At 43.8% G+C, this 25696-nt stretch overlaps 2 protein-coding genes across 6 annotated transcripts in view; one reads left to right on the top strand and one right to left on the bottom strand.

Moving 5' to 3' along the window:
* The window catches only part of LOC130276920 (proteasome subunit beta type-11-like), an 82470-nt gene extending 78882 nt beyond the window's left edge, over positions 1-3588 (bottom strand). The window contains exon 1 of one of the 4 annotated variants that reach the window (XR_008845298.1): positions 3478-3588. Coding sequence is in view for 1 of the 4 variants with exons in the window: in XM_056526943.1 (XP_056382918.1) it covers positions 3478-3508 (31 nt within the window). In the remaining 3 variants the exon portion in view is untranslated. The remainder of the gene's footprint in view (positions 1-3477) is intronic. The other 3 variants (XR_008845301.1, XM_056526936.1, XM_056526943.1) reach the window with 3 other exon arrangements.
* PSMB5 (proteasome 20S subunit beta 5) lies at positions 3270-24223 on the top strand. Of its 2 annotated transcripts, none has more exons than XM_056526987.1 (3): positions 3270-3291; positions 19164-19470; positions 23702-24223. In XM_056526987.1, exons 2-3 carry the CDS (start codon positions 19275-19277, stop codon positions 23986-23988), a joined length of 483 nt encoding a protein of 160 aa, XP_056382962.1. In that variant the 5' UTR covers positions 3270-3291; positions 19164-19274; the 3' UTR covers positions 23989-24223. The 2 variants fall into 2 exon arrangements, with proteins under 2 accessions (XP_056382962.1, XP_056382953.1); XM_056526978.1 differs by lacking the exon at positions 3270-3291 and adding an exon at positions 6571-6796.
* The last annotated feature ends 1473 nt before the right edge of the window (positions 24224-25696 follow it).

Here is a 25696-nt window from a genome sequence, read left to right as displayed (position 1 = left end):
CCCTCCACATTAGGTGCAGTATAGTTCCCCCCACATTAGGTGCAGTATAGTTCCCCCCACATTAGGTGCACTATAGTTCCCCCCACATTAGGTGCAGTATAGTTCCCCCCACACTAGGTGCAGTATAGTTCCCCCACACTAGGTGCAGTATAGTTCCCCCCACACTAGGTGCAGTATAGTTCCCCCACATTAGGAGCAGTATAGTTCCCCCCACATTAGGTGCAGTATAGTTCCCCCCACATTAGGTGCAGTATAGTTCCCCCCACATTAGGTGCACTATAGTTCCCCCCACATTAGGTGCAGTATAGTTCCCCCCACATTAGGTGCAGTATAGTTCCCCCACACTAGGTGCAGTATAGTTCCCCCCAAACTAGGTGCAGTATAGTTCCCCCCACATTAGGAGCAGTATAGTTCTCCTCACATGAGGTGCAGTATAGTTTGCCCACATTAGGTGCAGTATAGTTCCCCCACATTAGGTGCAGTATAGTTCCCCCCACATTAGGTGCAGTATAGTTCCCCCCACATTAGGTGCATTATAGTTCCCCCCACATTAGGTGCAGTATAGTTCCCCCCACATTAGGTGCAGTATAGTTCCCCCCCCCCCCACATTAGGTGCAGTATAGTTCCCCCCACACTAGGTACAGTATAGTTCCCCCTACACTAGGTGCAGTATAGTTCCCCCCACACAAAGTGCAGTATAGTTCCCCCCACACTAGGTGCAGTATAGTTCCCCCCACATTAGGTGCAGTATAGTTCCCCCCACATTAGGTGCAGTATAGTTTCCCCACATTAGGTGCAGTATAGTTCCTCCACATTAGGTGCAGTATAGTTGCCCCACATTAGGTGCAGTATAGCTCCCCCACATTAGGTGCAGTATAGTTCCCCCACAGACATACAGCCTTCAGCCATATAGTGTATGGCTGGAGGCTGTATACCTGTTTACTGCCCCACTTCAGTGTTCCGACCACCGCTCCACCGTTCCGGGGACCCATAGGCCATAGCAGTAGGTCCCGGGACCGTAGGTCGGAACACTGAAGGTGCCGCTGGTCACTTACCATGCGAGCGTCCTCCTCGATGCTCCGCTTTTCATCTATGGGTGCACGCACGGGACGTCAATGACGTCAGTTTTTAAAGTTAACACGGGAGCCGCAGAGAGGTAACCGCCGGGACATCCTTGTGTCCTGAAAAGATTTTTCGGGGCACAGGGATGTCCCGAATGTGACGGGGGCCCCCTGCGGGCCCGGAGCAGGCGCTCCATGAGCGCCAATGATGATCCGGCCCTGCCCGCAGAGCACTTTATATCCACATATGATGTATTTCCATACTCAGAAGAAATGGAGTTACACATTTTTGGGGGCTTTTTCTCCTATTACCCCTTGTGAAAATTAAAAATTTGGGGTAACACTAGCATTTTATTGAAAAATAATTTTTTATTTATTTTTACGTCCCATTTTAACGAACGTTCGTCAATCACCCTGTGGGGTGTTAAGGCAGTTTCCAAAATAGTATGCCATGTGTTGTTTTTTTTACTGTTCTGGCTTCCTAAATGCGATATGCCCCCCAAAAACCATTTCAGCAAAATTCACTCTCCAAAAGCCAAATGTCGCTCCTTCCCTTCTGAGCCCTCTAGTGTACCCACAGAGCACTTTATATCCACATATTAGATATATCCTTACTCAAGAGAAAATGAATTACAAGTTTTGGGAGGCCTTTTTACCTTTTACCCCTTGTAAAAATTAAAACAATGGGGCTACAATAACATGTTAAGCTGCTTTCACACTATAACATTCATCAGTTTTCAAGATCCATTTGATGTTCCGTTATGAAAACCCTGAAAATCGGCCATTAAACGTCTGTTAGAAAATCCCATACATCCGTTAGAAAATCCCATTATAGTCTATGGGATTTTTACATTATCCGTTTTAATCCGTTATAGTCCGTTATTAATAACGGACGTTATTTTGTGATGGAAGATAGTAACGAGAGAAATAGTGCATGCACTATTTCTTCCGTTCATTCTCCCGTCACAAAATAACCTCCGTTATTAATAACGGACTATAACGGATTAAAACTGATAATGTAAAAATCCCATAGACTATAATGGGATTTTCTAACGGACATATGGGATTTTTTAACGGACGTTTAATGGCCGATTTTCAGAGTTTTCATAACGGAACATCAAACGGATCTTTAAAATGAATGAATTTTATAGTGTGAAAGCAGCCTTAGTGTAAAAAATTTAGATTTTGATTTTTCTCCTCCATTTTGCTGCTATTCCTGTGAAACACCTAAAGGGTTAACAAACTTTTTGAATGTCATTTTTGAGGGGTGCAGTTTTCATAATGGGGTCCATCATAGGGTATTTGCAACATAAAGACCCTCAAATTCACTTCTAAACTTAACTGGTCCCTGAAAAATTCAGATTTTGACATTTTCGTGAAAAATTGCTGCTGAACTTTGAAGCCCTCTGATGTCTTCAAAAAGTAAAAACATGTCACCTTTATGATGCGAATATAAAGTAGGCATATTGTATATGTGAATCAATATAAAAAAAATTTTGACATGTCCCTTTTCCTTACAAGCAGAGAGCTTGAAATGAGAGTTCGAAAAATGCTAAATTTTCTAATTTTTTCCTATAATTTGGGAATTTTTCACCAAGAAATTATGCAAGTATCGACGAAAATTTACCACTAACATAAAGTAGAATATGTCATGAAAAAACAATCTCGGAATCAAATTTATAAGTAAAAGGATCCCAGAGTTATTAATGCTTAAATTGATAGAAGTCAGATTTGAAAAAAATGCTCCCGTCCTTAGGGTCATAATGGGCTCCGTCTCCAAAGGGTTAAAGGAGAACTCCAGAATATAAAAATTGACCCCCATACTGCCGGCAGTAAAAAAAATTAAAATGTACATACCTTCCTCCGCACCCCGGGGCCTCCGGTAACCGTCTCCGGTCTCCGCCACGATCCTCTTCCTGGTTGCCGGTGGTCGGAGAGTCTTACTGCGCTCAGCCAATCACCGGCCGCAGTGAAGTTCCGACTCGGCCTGCGATAGGCTGAGCGGCAGTGTGACGTTTTCGGGCCCCAGCAGCAAGTGCCAGTGTAGTGAAGAATTTTGTGTCCTGAAGCGTTCTCACACTGCCGCTCTGCCTATCGATGGCCGAGTCGGACTTCGCTGCGGCTGGTGATTGGCTGAGCGCAGTTTGATTCTCTGACCACCAGCAACCAGGAAGTGGATCGTGGAGGAGACCGGAGCCGGTTACCGGAGGCCCCCGGGGAGCGGAGGAAGGTATATACATCTTTATTTTTTTACTGCCGGCAGTATGGGCGACAATTTTTATATTCTGGAGTACTCCTTTAAGGGCTCCGACAGGCACTTCTGGCATGACAAGGCAGGTTAGGGTCACAGGAACTTTATGGGCCCGGCCAACTCTTAATGCTGTGTCCACACAACTTATTTTTAGAGTATGTTTACCTGAAAACACCACAAAAATCTGCCTCCTCATTTTTCACTTCCAATGTGCGGTTTTCGTGTGTGTGTGTGTTTTTTTTTCAAGAATGGTTGGGGGAGATTTATCAAAACCAGTGTAGAGGAAGAGTGGTGCAGTTGCTCACAGCAACCAATCAGAGTGCTTCTTTCATTTTTAAAGAGACCTGTGAAAAATGAAAGAAGCAATCTTATTGGTTTCTATGGGCAACTGCATCATTCTTCCTCTACACAGGTTTTGATTAATCTCCTCCAGTGGGTTTTAGTCTTAGCATTTTTCTCCCGGCATTTTTCAAAATGATTACAAATCATATAATTCATTTATCATGCGACTGAATGATATCAATGGAGGACTTGGTGGGAAAAAAGCCAGAAAAAAACATGTTTTTTTTTCCTTTAATAGAAATCTGTGGGCAAAAAAACACCTGGATTTCCTGGGGGGAAAAAACATGGGGGACATTTATGAAAACCTGTGTAGAGAAAGAGTGGTGCAGTTGCCCACAGCAACCAATCATATTGCTTCTTTTACTTGTCAAAAAACCTGTGAAAAATGAAAGAAGCAATCAGATTGGTTGCTATGGGCAACTGCACCACTCTACATAGATGTTGATAAATTTCCCCCATATCCTTAGCATGCTACAATTTCTAAAACTAATGTCACAAAAACTGTAGTTTCTGTGTTTGTGTTCTTCCCCCCAAAAAATGTGGGTTTTAATCTTGGGTGTTTTTTCCCCCATGCTTAATGGCTGACATCGCTGATCGGGCCAATGTCACCCTTTAGCCAAAAATGCCAATGAAGAGTAAAAAAAAAGCCAAGAGAAGAAAAAGCTAAGCGCATACAGTCTTTCATATTTTTGTATTCACTCCCTGCTATCTGGCTATGGCTTCACGTGTGGTAAATGTAGCATTTTTTGGTTTTTGAAAGAAAGAAAAAAAAAAAAGTGGAAACCCAGTCTAAACTGGAGCGAAAATAGACAGTGCACATTGGCCCTCATTTACAAAGACTGGAGTGTCGGTTAGGTTTTTTTTCCAGTGTACTCGTCTTTTTTTTCCTTGTGATTTACTAATCTGTCGTCCAATTTCCCTTTCTTTCTGTCGCAGGTTTTTTTCTGTCACACAAAATGTATTCTGTGCAACAGAAAAAAGTCTCAGCAAATTCTGACTACATTAGTGCTTGTACTACTACCCCCATCATGGAACAGGGTCTGTTTCATGTTGGGGGTAGTAGTAGAGGGGCTGAGGGATTGATCGCAGCGGGTCTCACTTCTGAGACCCGATCCGATCAGATGTCATTAAGCAGAGGAGCGGGCGGCATGTTTCGATCCCCTGCAATGTACTGTAAACTTTCATTTTTAAATTCCCCACCAGAAGCCCTGAATGGCCGGGACCGAGGAGCCAATCAGGGCTCCTGGTAGAGTTTTAATATAGAAGCGCTGTGGTGGGCTAAGATGTATAGAATCACTGGGGGGGTATATATCTGGCCCCTCCAGCATTTCTATATATCTTTCCCCCTGCTGCGCTATATCAAACTTAGTGCCCGCTGCGCTCGAATAAATGTACTGCCCCCCCCCAACGCTATTATATATCTATACTGACCCCCGCTGCGCATATATTGACCTCCTTTGCACATATTTATATATATACTGCCTCCCCCAAGTTGCGCATATTGATCTTCATCTTCTCCCTCCGCTGGCTGCCAATGAATGAAAACTCTATTAGCGGGGGAGCGGAGGGCTGCTGCCCGCTCTCGCTGCTAAGAGTTTGTCATTCATAGCGGGCAGCAGCTACATATCATGCTGTGGGGGTCAGACATATGGATATATGTCTGACCCTCACAGCATACATATACAAATGCCGGCTCACCGCTATCAATGACAAGTAAGCTATTGGCAGCAGCAGCAGCGCGAGCCTCCGCTCCCTGCACTGCTTTACTTGTCATTCATAGCGGTGAGACGGCACCTGTATATATAGATGATGTGAGGGTCAGACATATATCCATATGTCTGACCCCCACAGCATGATATGCAGCTGCTGCCTGCTATGAATGACAAACTCTTAGCAGCGTGAGCGGGCAGCAGCCTTCCGCTCCCCCGTTAATAGAGTTTTCATTCATTGGCAGCCAAAGGAGGGAGAAGATGAAGATTAATATGCGCAGCTGGGGGGGGCAGTATATATATATAAATATGCGCAGCGGGGGTCAGTATATGCGCAGCGGGGGTCAGTATAGATATATAATAGCGCTGGGGGGGGCAGTACATTTATTCAAGCGCAGCGGCCACTAAGTTTGATATAGCGCAGGGGGAAAGATATATAGAAACGCAGGGGGAAAGATATATAGAAACGCAGGGGGAAAGATATATAGAAACGCTGGAGGGACCAGCGATTCTATACATCTTTGCCCACCACAGCGCTTCTATATTAAAACCCTGCCAGGAGCCCTGATTGGCTCCTCGGCCCTGGCCATTCAGGGCTTCTGGTGGGGAATTTAAAAATGAAAGTTTACAGTACATTGCAGGGGATCGGAGCAGACAGAATTCTGGCGCAAAACCTGACAAAAAGTGTCGGGGTCCTGTTAGTAAAGGAGGGCCATTGTGTTGTCAATAAAACGCCACAACCTGAATTGTAACAGTAAATGTAACCCTGTTATGTTCACTCATGCGTTCCCGCTAAGGCTAGGATTCCACTTGATTTTTTTCTGGCAGTTTTTGGATATCTGCCAATGCAGTTTTTTGAGCCAAAGTCAGAAGTGGATCCATAAGGGAGGAGAAGTATAAGTCCTTCCTTTATATGTCCTATTCCTTATGGATCCACTTCTGGCTTTGGCTCAAAAACTGCAGTGGCAGTTTTCCGAAAACTGCCCAAAAAAAAAACAAGTGGAAACTTAGCCTAATACTTTGGTTCAAATACACATATCATTCTATTCTCCTCACTAGATGGTGACTGAATACTAAAGCGTTCACTAGAGCTCTACACGTGACTTCCCTTCCGTAATGGCGCCAATCCGTTTGTATCCATCCTAGTCATGCCCTTTTCCAATATGGCCGCAGATCCTGCACTGTCATGATGACGTCAGACGTCGGGGACGCTGTATCCAATCGCACAGTGCTCTATTACCTAACCTGGGAACATGGCGCTGGCTAGTGTAGTGAGCTCTGAGGGCTGCTCGTGGACCCGGCCCCGGGATATCCCGGTGGGCTGCGGCCTGGAGACCGGTGGGCTCAGCTTCCAGGTAGTACCCGGTCTCGGGCAGGGAACCGCTGATCCTGGGATTGAGTTTCTGCACGGAACTACTACTCTGGCCTTCAAGGTACACAATAGCCGTGTGATTTGTATGTGATGTACAGCTCTTGTGTGAGGACATATAGCACTGGTGTACACAGTTATACCTTATGCCAATGCTCTCTAAGCTGTGGACCTGCAGCTGTTGCAAAAACTACAACTCCCAGCATGCCCAGACAGCCGTTGGCTGTCTGGGCATGCTGGGAGTTGTGGTTTTGCAAAAGTTTGGCGACCAGTGTCCTAGACCCAGACAGTGGTGGTTTCTGCTGTGCCCATCAGGGAACACTAAAGTTTCTCATACGTTTAAATCTACGCCAATCTGTCACATGACTAATCAGGCGGACCACCGTAGTCATGGTTGTGGGGACTATTGCCCCTAGGCTACTTATCCCCTATAAGATGCCTGATTGCGGGGTCTGGCTGCTGGTTTGCTACCCAAGCTTTATTTTTAGGAGTATATTGACATGTACGGTATCTTGCATGTATTTGATGCTCCAGATTATAATATATACTAAATGACTGTATATAACTTGTGCGCAGGATAGTGTATGTGGAAGTATACCCTTACGGTCGTACGTTCTGTATTTTGTTGCATATTTTCTGCAGCTGATTTTGCTACCCAGGGACTTCAAGGAAAACATGGAGCAGCAAGATACGGCAGGTGTGACCTATCCTAAGGGCTCGTTCACACTGGCGGATCCGCATCGTATTTTACGCTGCGTGTTCGCCAACAATGGACCCCTAAAGTGTGCCTGTTCGGAACTGCAGTCCACCACTACGAGCAGACACCCTGCTGCGATATGAGTCGCCATGCGCATGCACAGTATACTCGCACATATCACGGCTTCTCCCTGAGCTAGGCTGAGAGCAGTGGCGATGTGTGCAACTATACTGTGCATGGCGACTCTCATCGCAGTGTCTGCCCGCAGCGACAGATTGCAGCTCCAAGCAGGCACATCTGAGGCACCCTGTAGGGGGTCCATCTTCGGCGAATCTGCAGTGTAGAATACGCTGTAGATCGTATGTACAGTGTCCTGTGCAGAATTTAAAGCTGCAGATTTAAAGCTGTGTTCAGTCATGTAATTTACATTGAAATCTGCAGTTTCAAATTCTGCACATCAAATATGCACAGGATACTGTACGTGTGAATAGATCCTTAAATGGGCACTGTCAGATACAAAAACTTTTGATATGCTGTAAAGCATGTACAGTGGTCCCTCAACATATGATATTAATTGGTTCCAGGAGAACCATCATATGTTGAAACCATCATATGTTGAGTACATATGTCTATGTAAAAATGGTAATTGGTTCTGGGGCCTCGGAACCATTGTGGCCCTCATTTACTAAGAAAATCGGGTTGTAAGTCTATCTTGTTTTCTTACCCGACTGCTTTTTCCCCTGGTATTTATTATTATGTCGCATCCTGTTTGTCGCACGTGAGTTTTGTTGGTTTTGGTTTCCAACTCCTCTGAGTTGTCGGGAAAAAATCCACAACAATTCAACAAATTCGGGTTGGAAACCTTAATAAATACGTGGGAAAGCTCAGAAATGTCGGGTTACGCCCCTTTTTCGGGTTTGGGAGAATCCACATCGGGTCCGTCGGGAAAAAATGTTGCATCGTGTCGCAGACTGGCGCACAATGTCTGCGACATGTCACAGACAAAGATGCGCCAAAATAACCCGACAAAAGAGGTCGGGTTTAGAATAGTAAATGAGGGCCAGTATGTTGAATACACATCTCTATGGGAAACTGCTAATTGGTTCTGGGATGACCATTGTATGGGGAGTGTTTAACAAACCAGGGTGCCTCCAGCTGTTGCACAACTACAACTCCCAGCATGCATGTACAGCCATTGACTGTCTGGGCATGCTGGGAGTTATAGTTTTGCAACAGCTGGAGGAACACTGATAGGGAAACATTGATGTATGGGGTGTATTGTGTGTAATGTGTGACATCGCATACAGTACTGTACAGTTCTTTAAATACCTTCAGGGGGGACAGAATGTCCTCCATTACCATCCTGCTGACTACAGCTCTATAGGAAAGGAAGGGGAGCAGCTCATTGGATGCCTGTAGCAAGATGCTGCAGGCTATTGGCTATGGCTGCACTGGGGGTGGGGCTTACACGGAGCTCACACTGGAAGCCTGTATGAGTTAGCAGGACAACATGTGAGTAACAGGAGGCAGAACGGGGCACATTATACAACTATCTGTCAGATGCTGAAGTTGTCAGCGCTGTCAGATAGCTGTTTGTATGATGGCCCTGACACACAGCAGCATCATATGTCGAGGCTGCCTTCAACATACGATGGGCTCTGAGGGCCATCATATGTTGAAATGATCGTATGTCGAGGCCATCATAAGTCGGGGGGTCACTGTATAACCAATAGGTTTTGCAATTGCTTTCATTATATAATTTTCAGTATTTCATACTGAGAAAGTCAAACTGCCCCCCGCCTGCTTGGACACATACTAGTCCTGCTGTGTCCATGCATCATCACCTATGTCATGGACACACTTCCTTGATTGACAGCTGTGAGCGCAGGGCTCACTGCTGGAGGAAACATCCTCCCACTGTCAACTTGTGTCCCGCTACTGTCAGTGAGGACAAGCTGGGAGTTCTAGTTTTGTTAATTCTAGGGGAGATGTGAGCAGACAGCATACTGAGGGAGGGGGCGGAGACCTGCACTGTGAGGCCACGCCCCCTCCCTTTGAGAGGAATTCAGACTAGCGAGCTAAATTAAGTGTATTAAAAAAATAAAGGTGCTAAACACTTGAAAATTTGATGTACATGGTCAGGGTTAGGTACTGAGTGATCTGACTGGTACGCTTTAAGGGGTTAAAAAATCTTAATCCTTCCAGTATGATCCACAGGAAGTTCTTTTCTTTTTGAATTAACTTTCTGTCTGACCACAGTGCTCTCTGCTGACATCTCTGTCAATTTTAAGAACTGCCCGGAGTAGGAGCAAATCCCTATAGAAAACCTATCCTGCTCTGGACAGTTCTTGACATGAAAAGAGGTGTCAGTAGAGAACACTGTGGTCAGACACAAAGGAAATTCAAAAAGAAAAGAACTTCCTGTGGATCATAACAGCAGCTAAGTACTGGAAGGATTAAGATTTTTTCATAGAAGTAATTTACAAATCTGTTTAACTTTCTGGCTAGAGATGAGTGAACTTACAGTAAATTCGATTTGTCACGAACTTCTCGGCTCGGCAGTTGATGACTTATCCTGCATAAATTAGTTCAGCCTTCAGGTGCTCCCGTGGGCTGGAAAAGGTGGATACAGTCCTAGGAGACTCTTTCCTAGGACTGTATCCACCTTTTCCAGCCCACGGGAGCACCGGAAAGCTGAACTAATTTATGCAGGAAAAGTCAGCAACCGGCGAGCCGAGAAGTTTGTGACGAATCGAATTTACTGTAAGTTCGCTCATCTCTAATTCTGGCACCAATTGATTTAACCCCTTAAGGACTCAGCCCATTTGGGCCTTAAGGACTCAATTAAATTTTTACGTTTTCGTTTTTTCCTCCTCGCCTTCAAAAAATCATAACTCTTATATTTTCATCCACAGACTAGTATGAGGGCTTGTTTTTTGCGCGGCCAGTTGTCCATTGTAATGCCATCACTCACTTTACCATAAAATGTATGGCGCAACCAAAAAAATACTATGTGTGGGGAAATTAAAAAGAAAACCCCAATTTTGGAAGGTTTCGTTTTCCCGCCGTATAATTTGTGGTAAAAATGAGATGTGTTCTTTATTCTTTGGGTCAATACGATTAAAATGATACCCATGATAATATACTTTTCTATTACTGTTGCACAAAAAAAAAAAAAAATCACAAACTGTTTAACCAAATTAGTACGTTTAAAGGGGTTGTGCGCTGCCCTGCCTTTCGGAGCTCCGCTCGCAGTGTCCGGAAGTTCATTACTCCGAACGCTGTGTGCGGGCTTCCGTGTTCGCGGCCGCCCCCCTCTTGACGTCACCCCCCCCCCCTCAACGAAAGTCTATGGGAAGGGGGCGTGACAGCGGTCGTGCTCCCTTCCCATAGACTTTCATTGAGGGGGCGGGCGTGACATCACGAGGGGGCGGCCGCGAACACGGAAGCCCGCACACAGTGTTCGGAGTAATGAACTTCCGGACGCTGCGAGCGGAGCTCCGAAAGGCAGGGCAGCGCACAACCCCTTTAAAATCCCCCTATTTTGAAGACCTATAACTTTTTCATTTTTCCGTATAAGCGGCGGTATGAGGGCTCATTCTTTGCACCGTGATCTGTACTTTTTATGGATACTATATTTGCTTATATAACACTTTTTTAATCCTTTTTTATTTTTTTGGGAATAAAATGTTATTAAAAAAAAGCAGCTATTTTGGATTTTATTTACTTTCACCCCGTTCACCGTACGGTATCATTAACATTTTATTTTAATAGTTCAGATATTTACGCACGCTGCGATACCAAATATGTATATACAATTTTTTTTTTTTTTAACACTTTTTGGGGGTGAAATAAGGAAAATGGGACAATTTAAAGGGGTATTCCAGGCCAAATTTTTTTTATCAACTGACTCCGGAAAGTTGAACAGATTTGTAAATTACTTCTATTAAAAAATCTTAATCCTTCCAATAGTTATTAGCTTCTGAAGTTGAGTTGTTGTTTTCTGTCTAACTGCTCTGATGACTCACGTCATGTCCCGGAATGTGACATCATCATTGAGCAGTTAGACAGAAAACTTCAGAAGCTAATAACTATTGGAAGGATTAAGATTTTTTTAATGGAAGTAATTTACAAATCTGATTAACTTTCCGGAGCCAGTTGAGATAGAGAGATGAGAGTTTTTCACATTTATTTTTTTTTACTTTCATTTTCTACTTTTTTTACTTTTACACTTTAATAGTCCCCATAGGAGACTATTTATAGCAATCATTCAATTGCTAATACTGTTCAGTGCTATGCATAGGACAGCACTGATCAGTATTATCGGTCATCTGCTTGATCGCAGACCAGAGCAGAAGACCCCGCGAGATGGCCAGAGCAAGGTGAGGGGACCTCCGGCTGCCACGCTGGATGATCGGATCACCGCGACAGTGTTGCGGGCGAACCGATCATCCATTCAACGTACCGCGATGCTGCAGATGCCGATAATCTGTATTGATCACGGCATCTGAGGGGTTAATGGCGGACATCCGTGCGATCGCGGATGTCCGCCATTACGGCCGGGTCCCTGGCTGCTATCAGCAGCCGGGATGTGCCGCGCATGACCCAGCATCGCTCTGATGCTCGCGGTTATGCATAGGACGTAAATGTACGTCCTGGTGCGTTAAGTACCAGCTCACCAGGACGTACATTTACGTCCTGCATCGTTAAGGGGTTAAAAGAAAATGTTTTCCATTGGAGTACCCCTTTTAAAGCACATCTCAAAATACTGCAACTTCTTCCAATGATCCAAGAGCAGTTTGGTGATGAACAATGCTTTTACCAGCATGATGGAGCACTATGTCACAAGGCAAAAGTGATAACTAAGTGCCTCCGTGAACAAAAGGCTAGGTTCACACTACGGAATTTCCGCCTGCAATTCCACTTTGAAATTGCAGCAGAAATTCCGCTTACTAAAATGTACTGTATAGTGAATGAATTTCCGTTCACAAATTCACACTTTATAATTTGTGAACGGAAAATCTGCTTGAAAATTTCCGCCTGAAGAATGGCGTTGCTCATTTTTCAGGGGGAAATACTTGTGGAACACATTGCAGTCTATTGGAGACTGCAGTGTACGCGCGGTCCTAGCTGGCCGCACTCGGAATCTCCAGGCGGAAATGTTCTGCCTGGAGATTCCGGAGTGTGAACCTAGCCAAACATTGAAACTTTGGGTTAAAGACCAGGAAACTCTTTACACCTCAATCCCATTGAGAACCCTTGGTGAATCCTCAAAAAGCAGGTGGACAAACAAAAGCACTGAAATTGTGATAAATGTATGTCTATCTGGGTCTCTGGTGCAGGAAGATGCTAAAATTCTTGATGTGTTGGTCTCCTTTTATGAGGAGACTTATTCCTCCAAGATGTTATATGATGATGTTGCTGTGGATCAATTTGTTTCCTCTAACCTAGTGGCAGCCCTGTCAGACTCATAGAGACTTCCTGGATGTGCCTATTACTTTGAGAGAGTTGGAGGAGGCCCTGGGTTCTTTGCCAAATGAGAAGTCGCCAGGGGTGGACGGGGCTACCCAATGAATATCTTAAAGGGTCACTTTCATTAAAACTAATTTTTGCTATTGCACTCCTTATAGTAAATGAAAAATATTTCTAATATACTTTGTTTAAAAAAAAGCTCAAGAGCACATTTTCCCCCAACTCATACACAGACTTCGGACCAAAGTCCAAAGACAGGAAGTGCCGCCTGGAGTGCTGAGGGGGGAGGGGGTTGTCCAGCCTCATCCAACCATAGCTCCTCTCACACATAACTGCCATATGCTGTTGGATGGAAACCCCCCCCCCCCCCCCCCCCCCCCCCCCCGCCCCTCAGCACTCCAGGTGGCACTTCCTGTGTTAGGACTTTGGTCCAAAGTCTGTGTATGTGTTGGGGGAAAATGTGCTCTTCAGCTTTTTTGAGCACAAATAAAACATAGAAAACTTCTTTTTTTTTAAACAAAGTATATTAGAAATATTTTTCATTTACCATAAGGAGTGCAATAGCAAAAATTAGTTTTAATGAGTGCCCATTTAAACAATATAGTGAGGTGCTGCTTCCTCAGTTACTAGAAGTTCTACAGGCTTAACTACTATGGGGGGCTTAACTACTATGTTGGTGGCAATTATAGTGCTATTGCTGAAGCCTGGAAAGATCCGCTTTTGGCGGGCTCTTACCGACCAGTCTCATTGTTGTGTTCAGATATTGAACTGTTGGCTAAGGTACTTGCGAATCGGTTGCTGACCCCCAGCAATCAAACTGGGTTTATGCCTTGCAAGTCCACAGCTGATAATAATAAATTGTGATTTCTGAATCTTCAAATGGTGTCGGAGGGAGCTGTTGGTAGGGCTGACCTTTCACTCGAAGCTGCCAAAGCTTTTGATGTCGAGTGGCGCTTTCTTTGGAGTGTGATGCGTCATTTGGGCTTCGGTTCTCAATTTCTGAAATGGGTTAAGTTGTTATACGCGGCTCCGCGGGCCAGGATCAGGGCTAACTGTTTACTCTCCCACTCTTTCCCACTGTGCAGAGGCACCCGCTAGGGGTGTCCCCTGTCCCCCTTTCTTTTTGCTATAGCCATAGAACCCCTGGCTGTGTTGGTTAGTTCATCACTGGAGTTTAGAGGATTTGGATATGGTACCCTGGATGAACACACAGCTCTATATCCTGATGATATGCTGCTTTTCTTGGGTGATGTTTCTCATAATCTTCCTCCACTGATGCATTTGATTGAGCGGTTTGGTGAAATCCTTTGCCCAACTCTGTGAAGAGTTTGCTCTACCGCAGTCGTTTTTCTATAGATATTTGCAGCTACAACACGCCCTGGACACCAAATTTAGGGCCCAAAATGTTGTATTGGTCCCTCGACTGCGGTGGAAGGATTGCTTACCAGTGATTCCACTAAGGGGGTGATTTCTGTCTTGCATAGTGAATTGCTTTCCTCTTACCATAAGGCCTATCCATTGACCCTTAGGCCCCGTTCACACTATGGAATCTCTGCTTGCGGAATTCCGCGAATGGAGATTCCGCCTGGCGGCCACTGCTGGAGTGACATCGGTGCTAGGGCCGCGGGGCACTGAGCCGTCACCATTGACGGCTATACAGTGCTCACGGAATTCACGCAAAGAATGAACATGTTCTTTCTTTGCGCGGAACAATTTCAGTGGCGGATTTGTCCGCCGTGGAAATTCCGCAGTGTGAACATAGCTTAAGGAGAAGTGGGAAGCAGATATTGGTCCTCTATTGATGAGCAGTGGGCTCAGGTGGTGTCTTTCACTCAAAGACTGGCTGTGCTGGAGGCTCATTGTCTCTCTGGTGTTTTTATTACATAGAGTGTACCGGACCCCTGCCTTTCTCCATAGAATTGGAGTTCTGCCGGACTCCTGTTGTCCTCGTTGTTCTCTACCTTGAAGCCCATTTATTACATATGATGTTGGAATGTACAAATCTTATGCAATTCTAGAGGGAGGTGTTACATTTGATTAGGCGAGTCTATGGTATCCTGCTTACTCCTTCTGCATTGCTTTGTGTGTTGGGCTGCGTAGAGGGTCCAGATAAGGGATAGCGGGGTGTATTTGGGTATTTGTAGGATTCTTTATCAGGCTCGTAAGTTAGTTGCTCAACATTGGCTGAGAGTTTCTCCTCCAACTCTCTCTCTCTGAATTGATATCTAAATTGAATCATATTCGATTGGAGAGGGGGTTTATACTAAACGGAAGGCTATGGGAAGGCTTGAGTCCATCTGGGGCTCTTGGATTGATGCACCTGGGTTGGCTTCCATATATCTGCAGCGTACTCCAATGAAGGCTGGGTGTCCCTAGAAGATCTGGTCGTTTGGATGGTGTTTCCCTTGCTGGGTTTGTCAATGTGGTCTGTGGTCTTTGTTGTCTCCCCTTTTGTCTACGTATATTGATTTGTCTTTGTTCTGTATCGGCCTTAATGTGTGGTGATTCTTTTGTTTCTTTTTTTTTTTTTCTCTTTCTTTCTTATTCTCCCTCCCTTATAAACCATTTGTTGTTCTCCTACTCCTAATGTCTTCCAAAGCTCATCCTTTTTCTTTTTTTGGCGATTGCTACAGGTTAATTTATTAACATTTGACCGCTAAGCGGTCACTAAGACCCTATATTTCCCACCCAATATAAAACTTAACGTTTATTGAGCCAAGATTAAAATAACCTCACACATATTGATCCATAATCCATTGATTGGCATGACACTGCATGCTATATTAATTGAATTGAAAAGATAGATTGTGGCTGCAGTCCACAATCTATAGTGTGAGATAATTAAAAATCTAACACATTGCCCGCCCATCCGACTTTTCGCCACAGGCTGTGGCTTTATCAAGGGCTAAGAGGCAAATGGCGTGCAAACAAGCCTTGCAGGGGTTTAAATAACCTCCTGTCTCTGACATCATTGAAACATGTCACTTCCTGTATTATCATGACATCTAATTGGTCACAATCCCATGCAAACTATTGATTGATCGCCTCCTGGCCAATAGAATTTAGACCAGGATGCATCTTGCTATATTCACTTGATTGACAGCATTCTTGACCAACCAGCAGAGTCCATTCATACTTCTAAACTCCTTATTGGTGCCGGAAGTGTCCACGTATGTGCGCCATTCATCCTGCGCTAACTGATAGACTCCCGAACATCCGGTACAGGCGCATGCGCAGTCCGGATGCGCAAAAGGACGTGCGCGAGTACTTAGTCAGTTACAGCCATTAAACCAAGAAGCTGCGCGAAAAACATATGCGCCGGCACTTAGCCGATTTCTGCCTTCATTGCATTATGGTTCGAACATAGCTATAGTTATAGAGACTGTGATACACAATTCAACCAGTCTATGTTATCACACGACTGCGCAGCAGGAGCACCGCTAACCCAATTCGAGACTACTAAAAATAGTTACCACCTGGCGACATTGGGGGACAGTGATATATAACATGAAGGCCAAGGAGTATTATTCATAATACCGCTGAGATCATATAATCGATAGTAAGAAGGTGATTAGTAATCGTCATGTTCTGCATGGGTTTGGTCATAATTAATTCATATTAAACGGCAATTAATCATGAATTAAGGAGTGTAAATTAATTCAGAGTTTTTATTACTAGTAAAAGGCTCGTAACGGCTCTTCTGTATAGTATCAATTGTAATAAATGATTCCTAGCCTACAAGAAGGCTGCATAGGTGAAGCCTTCATTAAGTCCATTTGGACTTTGGGATTTTAATCTCCAAATCCATCGGGCTTCTTCTGAAGCAGTCTGGTATTGAGATTGCCACGTCTCGGACCCAGTTTACACTGAGTAATGCCACAGAAACGTAATTCAAAAGGAGCATCATTGTGTACAGTCCTCATATGCCTCGCAATTGGCGTATCTTGATAGGTGTTAATAGTTCTTATATGTTTTGAAATGCGCCTACGCAATTGTTGAACTGTCTTTCCTACATAAACTTTAGGACAGTTGCATGTGGCTAAGTACACTACTCCCATCGTCTGACAGGTAATGAAATCCCTAATTTGATATTTCCAATTATCAATCGGATTAGAGAATTCTTTTGTACGTGGCATGTATTTGCAAAAATTGCACCGTCCACATGGGTGTGATCCTTGGATTGATGATTTCAACCAACTGGATGCAGACTCCTCTGCATAAAAACTCCTAACTATTTGATTTTGAATGTTGGGTCCTCTACGATAAGTTATGGAGGGGTGAGGAGAGATCACCTCCCTAAGGTCATTGTCCACCTGTAATATAGACCAATATTTCTTTAGTATATTCATGATTTTTTGATTGTGTTGATCAAAAGTTCCGATGCACCTAATGATCTTTTGGCCACACGGTGCTGCAGTTTACATTTGTCATAGGGGTCTGTTAATGTGTGTTTTCTGTTTTGTATTAAAAACAAAAAAGTTAATAAAACTTTCTAATTTAATCCCTTAAGGACGCAGCCCATTTGGGCCTTAAGGACGCAGACAATAAAATTTTTACGTTTTTTTTATTTATTTTTTTCACGCCATACAATTTACGCTAAAAATGACATGTGTTCTTTATTCTTTAGGTCAATACGATTAAAATGATACCCATCATAAAATACTTTTCTATTACTGTTGTGCTTAAAAAAAAATCACAAACTTTTTAACCAAATTAGTACATTTAAAATCCCCCTATTTGAAGACCTATAACTTTTTCATTTTTCCGTATAAGCGGCAGTAGGAGGGCTCAATTTTTTTGCGCCGTGATCTGTACTTTTTGACACCATATTTGCTTATATAGAATCTTTAATCAATTTTCATTTTTTTGGGAATAAAATGTTATAAAAAAAGCATCTATTTTGGAATTTTTTTATTTTTACGTTCACGCCGTTCACCATACGATAACATTAACATTTTATTTTAATAGTTCAGATATTTACGCATGCGGCGATACCAAATATGTATGTAAAATATTTTAACACTTTTTGGGGGTGAAATAGGGAAAATGGGACCATTTACCTTTTTATTGGGGAGGGGGATTTTCACATTTTTTATACTTTTTTTTTTACTTTCATTTTTACACTTTAATAGTCCCCATAGGGGACTATTTATAGCAATCACTCAATTGCTAATACTGTTCAGTGCTATGTATAGGACACAGCACTGATCAGCATTATCGGTCATCTTCTGCTCTGGTCTGCGGGAAGGCAGATCAGAGCAGAAGACACCGGGAAGGCAGCAGAGCCAGGGGAGGGAATGACTGATCGGAGCCAGGTGAGTGCTGGATGATCGGATCACCGCGGCAGCGCTGCGGGCGATCAGATCATCCATTTTAGTGACCGCGATGCTGCATATGCCGTGACCTGTATTGATCACGGCATCTGAAGGGTTAATGGCGGACATCCGCGGGATCGCCATTACGGGTGGGTCCCTGGCTGCAATCAGCAGCCGGGAGCTGCCGAGCATGATCTGGGCATCGCTCCGATGCTCGCGGTTATGCTTAGGACGTAAATGTACGTCCTGGTGCGTTAAGTACCACCTCACCAGGACGTACATTTATGTCCTTCGTCGTTTAGGGGTTAAAGAGAGAATAAATAATCTTTGCATAGACGTGATGTATGGAAACCTAGTAATTGGTTCTAAAGCCCCCAAAAGTAGGAACATTTAAGATTAAACAAAAAAAGTGAGTAACTAATACAGATAAAGCAAGTCCTTACATATAAAAGTCAGAAAGAACTAATGGAAGCTGTAAATCACTGTCTATGTAGAGGACATGAGTTTTTTAGGGTCCTGTACAGTATAAACAGTGTCCCAAAAAAGAAAAATGGAGCTGCCCTCACCTGGTGTCCATAGGAGTAGCGAAGGCTACTTGTTTTAATACCATGGATAAGCTAATCCATACATGCATTTCAGTAGTACAGGGGTTTTATCAGTGATATGCCATTGACATGGACTGTCCACAGGAATGTATGTTGAGTCTGGTTACAAGTTTCATTAATCCAGAAAAGACCATTGGATGTTGAAAACATGGTAAACTGAGGCCATTGTAAGTTAAGCGATCACTGTAATGACTATGCTGTTTTTTGGTTGTGCTTTGGTACTACCACAGTGTGACTGTACCCTAACAGATTTGCTGCATAAATATATAAAATTTGCACTGATGAGTAACTGTTGTCATTAATAGTATATAACAGTGCACAAATGTCTCTTTCCCTTGATAGTTCCGTCATGGAGTAATTGTGGCTGTGGACTCCAGAGCTACAGCTGGATCTTACATTGCCTCACAGACCGTGAAGAAAGTTATTGAGATCAACCCATACTTGTTGGGCACAATGGCAGGTGGTGCTGCCGATTGTAGTTTCTGGGAGAGGCTTCTTGCCCGTCAGTGCCGTATCTATGAACTTCGGAACAAGGAACGCATATCTGTGGCTGCAGCTTCCAAACTCCTAGCTAATATGGTATACCAGTACAAGGGCATGGGCCTGTCTATGGGAACCATGATCTGTGGATGGGACAAAAGAGGACCAGGTAAGATGTTAACTGTGTTGCCTACATATTTATTGTTTGGGTCTTGTTGGCTCAGCCGACTATGCCTACAAGGCAGTTGCCTCTGAGTGGCCCGCGCTGGACCTTATCCTCCCGTCCTCTGGGGCTTCTATGTTGGGAGCGTAACTACAGAGTGTGCAGGAGTTCGCCTCTTTTCCGACTATGGCTATGTTGCATTGATACTTCCTATTTTCCTGCACCTCCACTTAGTTCGTTGAGTTGATCCTTGCCTGCCAATCCCAGGGTGTCTAGTTTCTAGATGCGGCTCTGTGGTGCTGTTCATACTGTCATACTCTCTCTGCATATGTTTACACTTGGAACGTTTACCATATGTGCCAAGAAGGATACTAGAATATATGGCAATCATCTGTATAGCTCCATCACCAACCTGAGGCCACAAGAGTATCATGTAGGCCTCAGTTTGAGTGGATTCTCTCTGGGTTTCTGCTTAATTATGGGATGGAGTCATGCAGATTTCATTACGCCAGGTCCAGTAAAAACATTTTTTTAAATATATATATATATATATATATATATATATATATATATATATATACATATATATATATATATATATATATATATATATATATATACACACACACACACACACACACACACACACACACACACACACACACACACACACACTGTGCAAAATACTTTGTGAGGCTCGATTTATGACACTGTCATAGGTATACATAGTGGTTTCCCCTATGTATAAGGATGCTGCATGAGTGTAAAATGAGCCTAATTCACATACAGATTTCAACTTTGACTGACAGAGCCTGCTGGCCATAATATAGACATACAGTCATGGCCGTAAATGTTGGCACCCCTGAAATTTTTCTAAAATATTAAGTGTTTCTCACAGAAAAGGATTGCAGTAACACATGTTTTGCTATACACATGTTTATTCCCTTTGTATGTATTGGAACTAATCCAAAAAAGGGAGGAAAAAAGCAATTTGGACATAGAGATGAGCGAACTTACAGTGATTCGATTCGTCACAAACTTCTCGGCTCGGCAGTTGCTGACTTTAGCCTGCATAAATTAGTTCAGCTTTCAGGTGCTCCAGTGGGCTGGAAAAGGTAGAAACAGTCCTAGGAGAGAGTCTCCAGCCCACTGGAGCACCTGAAAGCTGAACTAATTTATGCAGGCTAAAGTCAGCAACCGCCGAGCCAAGAAGTTCGTGACGAATCGAATTACTGTAAGTTCGCTCATCTCTAGACATAATGTCACACCAAACTCCAAAAATGGGCTGGGCAAAATTATTGGCACCCTTTCAAAATGGTAGAAAGATAAGATTGTTTCAAGCATGTGAGGGCAATATAAAAATCACACCTGAAAGCAGATAAAAAGGAGAGAAGTTCACTTAGTTTCTGTATTGTGTGTCTGTGTGTACCACACTAAGCATGTAAAACAGAAAAAGAGAGCTGTCTGAGAACCAAAATTGTGGAAAAATATCAACAGGTTATCTTAAGGTTACAAGTCCATCTCCAGAGATCTAGATTTGCCTTTGTCCACAGTGCGCAACATTATCAAGAAGTTTGCAACCCATGGCACTGTAGCTAATCTCCCTGGGCATGGACGGAAGAGAAAAATTGATGAAAGGTGTCAACGCCGAATGGTGGAAAAGCAGCCCCAAACAAGTCCCAAAAGATATTCAAGCTGTCCTGGAGGCTCAGGGAGCATCAGTGTCAGTTCGAACTATACATCAACATTTAAATGAAATTAAACGCTATGGCAAGAGACCCAGGAGGACCCCACTGCTGACACAAATGAGGCCTACAAAGAAAAGAACACAGGACCTACAGTGAGATATGGTGGAGGTTCAATGATGTTTTGCAGTTGTTTTGCTGCCTCTGGCACTGGGTGCCTTGAATGTGTGCAAGGCATCATGAAATCTGAGGATTACCAAGGCATTTTGTGTTTGTCTGTACAGCCCAGTGTCAGAAAGCTGGGTTTGCGTCAAAAGATCTTGAGTCTTCCAGCAGGACAATGGCCCCAAACATGTCAAAAAGCACCCAGAAATGGATGGCAACAAAGTACTGGAGAGTTCTGAAGTGGCCAGCAATGAGTCCAGATCTAAATCCCATTGATCACCTGTGGAGAGATCTTAAAATTGCTGTTAGTAAAAGGCGCCCCCTTCCAATAAGAGAGACCTGGAGCAGTTTGCAAAGGAAGAGTAGTCCAACATTCCGGCTGAGAGGTGTAAGAAGCTTATTGATGGTTATAGGAAGCTACTGATTTCAGTTATTTTTTTCAAAGGGTGTGCAAAAAAATATTAAGTTAAGGATGCCAATAATTTTGTCCAGCCCATTTTTGGAGTTTGGTGTGACATTATGTCTAATTTGCTATTTTTCCTCCCTTTTTTTGGTTTAGTTCCAATACACACAAAGAGAATAAACATGTGTATAGCAAAACGTGTAACTGCAATCCCTTTCTGTGAGAAATACTTCATTTTCTAGAAAAAGTTCAGGGGTTCAAACATTTATGGCCATGACTGTATGTCTTGATCCTTCCCTGATGTTTTACTTCAACAGTGATCATATGCATGGTGCTTTTGCCCTCATAGAGATTAAATGGGGACAGCCATGTTTCTCATATCCTCCAGTTTACAGCGTACCTTTTAAGGTAATTTTATAAGATAAGCGGTCATGTGAATACACATTAGGACTGGCACTATTTCTGGCCATTATATCACTTGTATATGGTATTTTTAATGCACATACACAGAAGAGAATCCTACTCTGTGTCTTTTTATAGTGCACCCTATGAAGCAGCAACATGGAGGACATTAAAAAGCAGTAGTGCAGTCTAAGCTGTAAATTAAGCCCTTGGGTGAGATCTAATGCTTGCCATAGTCTCTCTTTCTTTGCCTCTGCTCTCTGAACTCTCTCCCTAACCCATCTTACCCCAAATCACTCCCCTCTCTAGACTTGTAATGGCAGAATGTTATCCAATCTCTCAGTAAGCTGCTAGTCTGTCTTTCAAAGGGGTACTCCACTTCCCAGCGTTCGGAACATTTAGTTCTGAATGCTCTGGTGCGGGCTTCGGGGGGTTGGCACACCCCCTCATGATGTCACACCCCGCCCCCTCAACGTAAGTATGAGGGGGTGTGGCGGCCATCACACCCCCTTCCGTAGACTTGCATTGAGGGGGGGGGGGGCGCGCGTGATAGAGGGCTGGGCGGTATGACCTAATATGTGTATCGCAGTATTTTTGTAACCTATGGCGGTTCCACGGTATATAACAGTATTCCCCCAATCCCCCCCCGCAATCGGGGAACTACTCACATATCACCCGCAAGGGCTGCCCTCCTCATCCTCCTGTACGCTGTATCCCTATGCCCGGGCTGCAAAAGATAAACAAAATAAACTTTAACGCACGTTCCTACGTCGGTCTTGCGCTCTTCCTGGGGACGGGAACATCGGACAGCCGTCAGCCTATCACCGGCCGCAGCCATATTCCGCCTCGGCCGGTGATAGGCTGAGCGCACTGTCATGTAAGAAGCCGGCTTCTTACATGACAGTGCGCTCAGCCTATCACCGGCCGAGGCGGAACATCGCTGCGGCCGGTGATAGGCTGACGGCTGTCCCACGTTCCTGTCCCCAGGAAGCTGGTCTGGACTGACGGGGAAGGTGAGTTAAAGTTTATTTTGTTTGTTTTGCAGCCCGGGCATAGGGATACAGCGTACAGGAGGATGAGGAGGGCAGCGCTTGCGGGTGATATGTGAGTATTTACCCCGATGGTGACAGCGCAGCGCTGGGCATATAACTCATTCGTTCCCGAGGGGGAGGGGCCAAACCGGTATTGTGGTATGGGGAAAAATTATCGTGCAGCACAAAAATTTTGGTATTCGGTATGAACCGGTATACCGTCCAGCCCTAGCGTGATGTCGCGACCCCTGAAGCCTGCACCAGCGTTCGGAACTAAATGTTCTGAACGCTGGAGAGTGGAGTACCCCTTTAAACACAGGATGGAATTCATCTATTTAAAAGTTTAGTGGATGGGAAAGGAAAGAGGCTTGATACGAGGAGAAAGTAGTACTTTTTCCTTTTGATAAGATATATTACAAAATGTACTATGAGATATCCCATGGTGACCATTTTAAAGTCTGCCTATGGACACAATGCTTGTGACCTTTTGTAGCAAATATATTTTTGTTAAGCTTACTTTACATGTACTTAAACCGTTCTTCTTTACACAGGTCTTTATTATGTGGACAGTGAAGGAAACAGAGTGTCTGGCTCAGTCTTCTCCGTGGGTTCTGGCTCTATGTATGCTTATGGAGTGTTGGATAGAGGATACAACTATGACCTAGAAGCAGAGGAAGCACAAGAACTGGCACGACGTGCCATTTACCATGCAACATATCGTGATGCTTACTCGGGTGGAGTGGTGAATCTCTATCATGTGAAAGAAGATGGATGGGTGCGTGTATCACAAGATGATGTGGCTGAACTACATGAAAAGTACAAGGGCAAGACTGACTGACTTTCTTAGCTTAGGAAGTAGGAATACTAAAGATGCTCCCTTATCCTCCATATTGTCTGAGCTACCACTACATGATGGTTATTAATGTGAGAGAAGGGGAATTCAGGCTTTAAGCAACACTTAAAATGTATTTTCCTTTTATGTCAAATGATTTGGATATGTGTTGGAGCCATGCTCCTTTACAATATTTAAGTGTCTGCGGCATACCATCTATTAAACATTTTCTTTACAAGTCTCTTTGCAGTCGTATTTCCATATTTTGGTTACTTGTGTAGTGTGTGTGTGTATACATACTGAGATATTTGCCATGTTGCTTTCCTGCTGTACGTAGGTGGGAATCCATGCAATTTGGTTTCACAAGTATCATCATGTGGCCAATGAGGATTTCTTTATTTTCCATAAAAATAAATTAAACGCAAAGAAAAAAAAAAATCCACCACTATTGCCCTGTATGTATGTGCCTTAAAGGGGTTCTCCCTTGTTTATACTGTCTTTTGTTATTATGTTTGTGTGTTGTGTATAAGTATGTGTTTTTTTTTTTTTTTTTATGTGTGTTGTGATTATGTATATATGTACTTTCTTACCTTTTGTGAAGATCCGGATGTTGGCCCCTTTTTCTTCCAACGGCTTGCTGTGTAACCTCGGCCTCTGCCATGTTGTGTTCGGTAAGTGGGATGTCGGGGGGGTGGGGGGGGAGTTTCTGACGTCCGAGGCAAATCTTTTGTTCCTGTTTCTTCCGTGGCTCAGCGACGAAACTGCGGCCTCTTCTGGCGCATGCGTTTTTTTTTTTTTTTTTATTTATTTATTTTTTTTACCAATAAAGTTTTTTTTGTCTAATTGACAAACTGCGCATGCGCGAGTATGCAAGTTCTACGCTAACAGCGTATCGTACGTTAGGTCTACGCTAATAGCGTAGCTTCGTGCAAGCGCAGACAGTTTGTCAATTAGACAAAAAAAACTTTATTGGTAAAAAAAAAACGGCATGCGCCGGAAGAGGCCGCAGATTCGTCGCTGAGCCACGGAAGAAACCGAAAGAAAAGATTCGCCTCGGACATCAGAAACATACCCCCCGACATCCCACTTACCGAACACAACATGGTGGAGGCCGAGGTTACACAGCAAGCCGCTGGAAGAAAAAGGGGCCAGCTTCCGGATCTTCACAAAAGGTAAGAAAATACATATATACATAATCACAACACACACAAAAAACACATACTTATACACACATAACACACAAACATAATAACAAAAAACTGTATAAACAAGGGAGAACCCCTTTAAGTCTTGTGCCTAGGAGAGATTTGCAAAAGAAGGAAAACTGTTAAAGTGCAACGCCAAAGTTTCATGCCCATGCAATCTTCAGCTCCAGCGTGTGGAGACCAGGCAACAGGCTGGAGCTGCAGATCATGTGCACTTGTGCCTTTAAATGGGCACTGTCAGATACAAAAACTTCTGATATGTTGTAAAGCATGTATAACCAATAAGTTTTGCAATTGCTTTCATTAGGAAATGTTCAGTATTTCATACTGAAAAAGCCAGTCAAACAACTGCACCCCTGCCTGCTTGGACACATACTAGTCCTGCTGTGTCCATGCATCATCACCTATGTCATGGACAAACTTCCTTGATTGACAGCTGTGAGCGCAGGGCTCACAGCTGGAAGAAAAATCCTCCCACTGTCAGCTTGTGTCCCGCTACTGTCAGTGAG

The sequence above is a fragment of the Hyla sarda genome, chromosome 1 (assembly GCF_029499605.1).
Source record: "Hyla sarda isolate aHylSar1 chromosome 1, aHylSar1.hap1, whole genome shotgun sequence".
Taxonomy (NCBI): domain Eukaryota; kingdom Metazoa; phylum Chordata; class Amphibia; order Anura; family Hylidae; genus Hyla; species Hyla sarda.
Note: the sequence above shows the minus strand (reverse complement) of the source record. Positions and strands in the feature narration are given on the sequence as shown.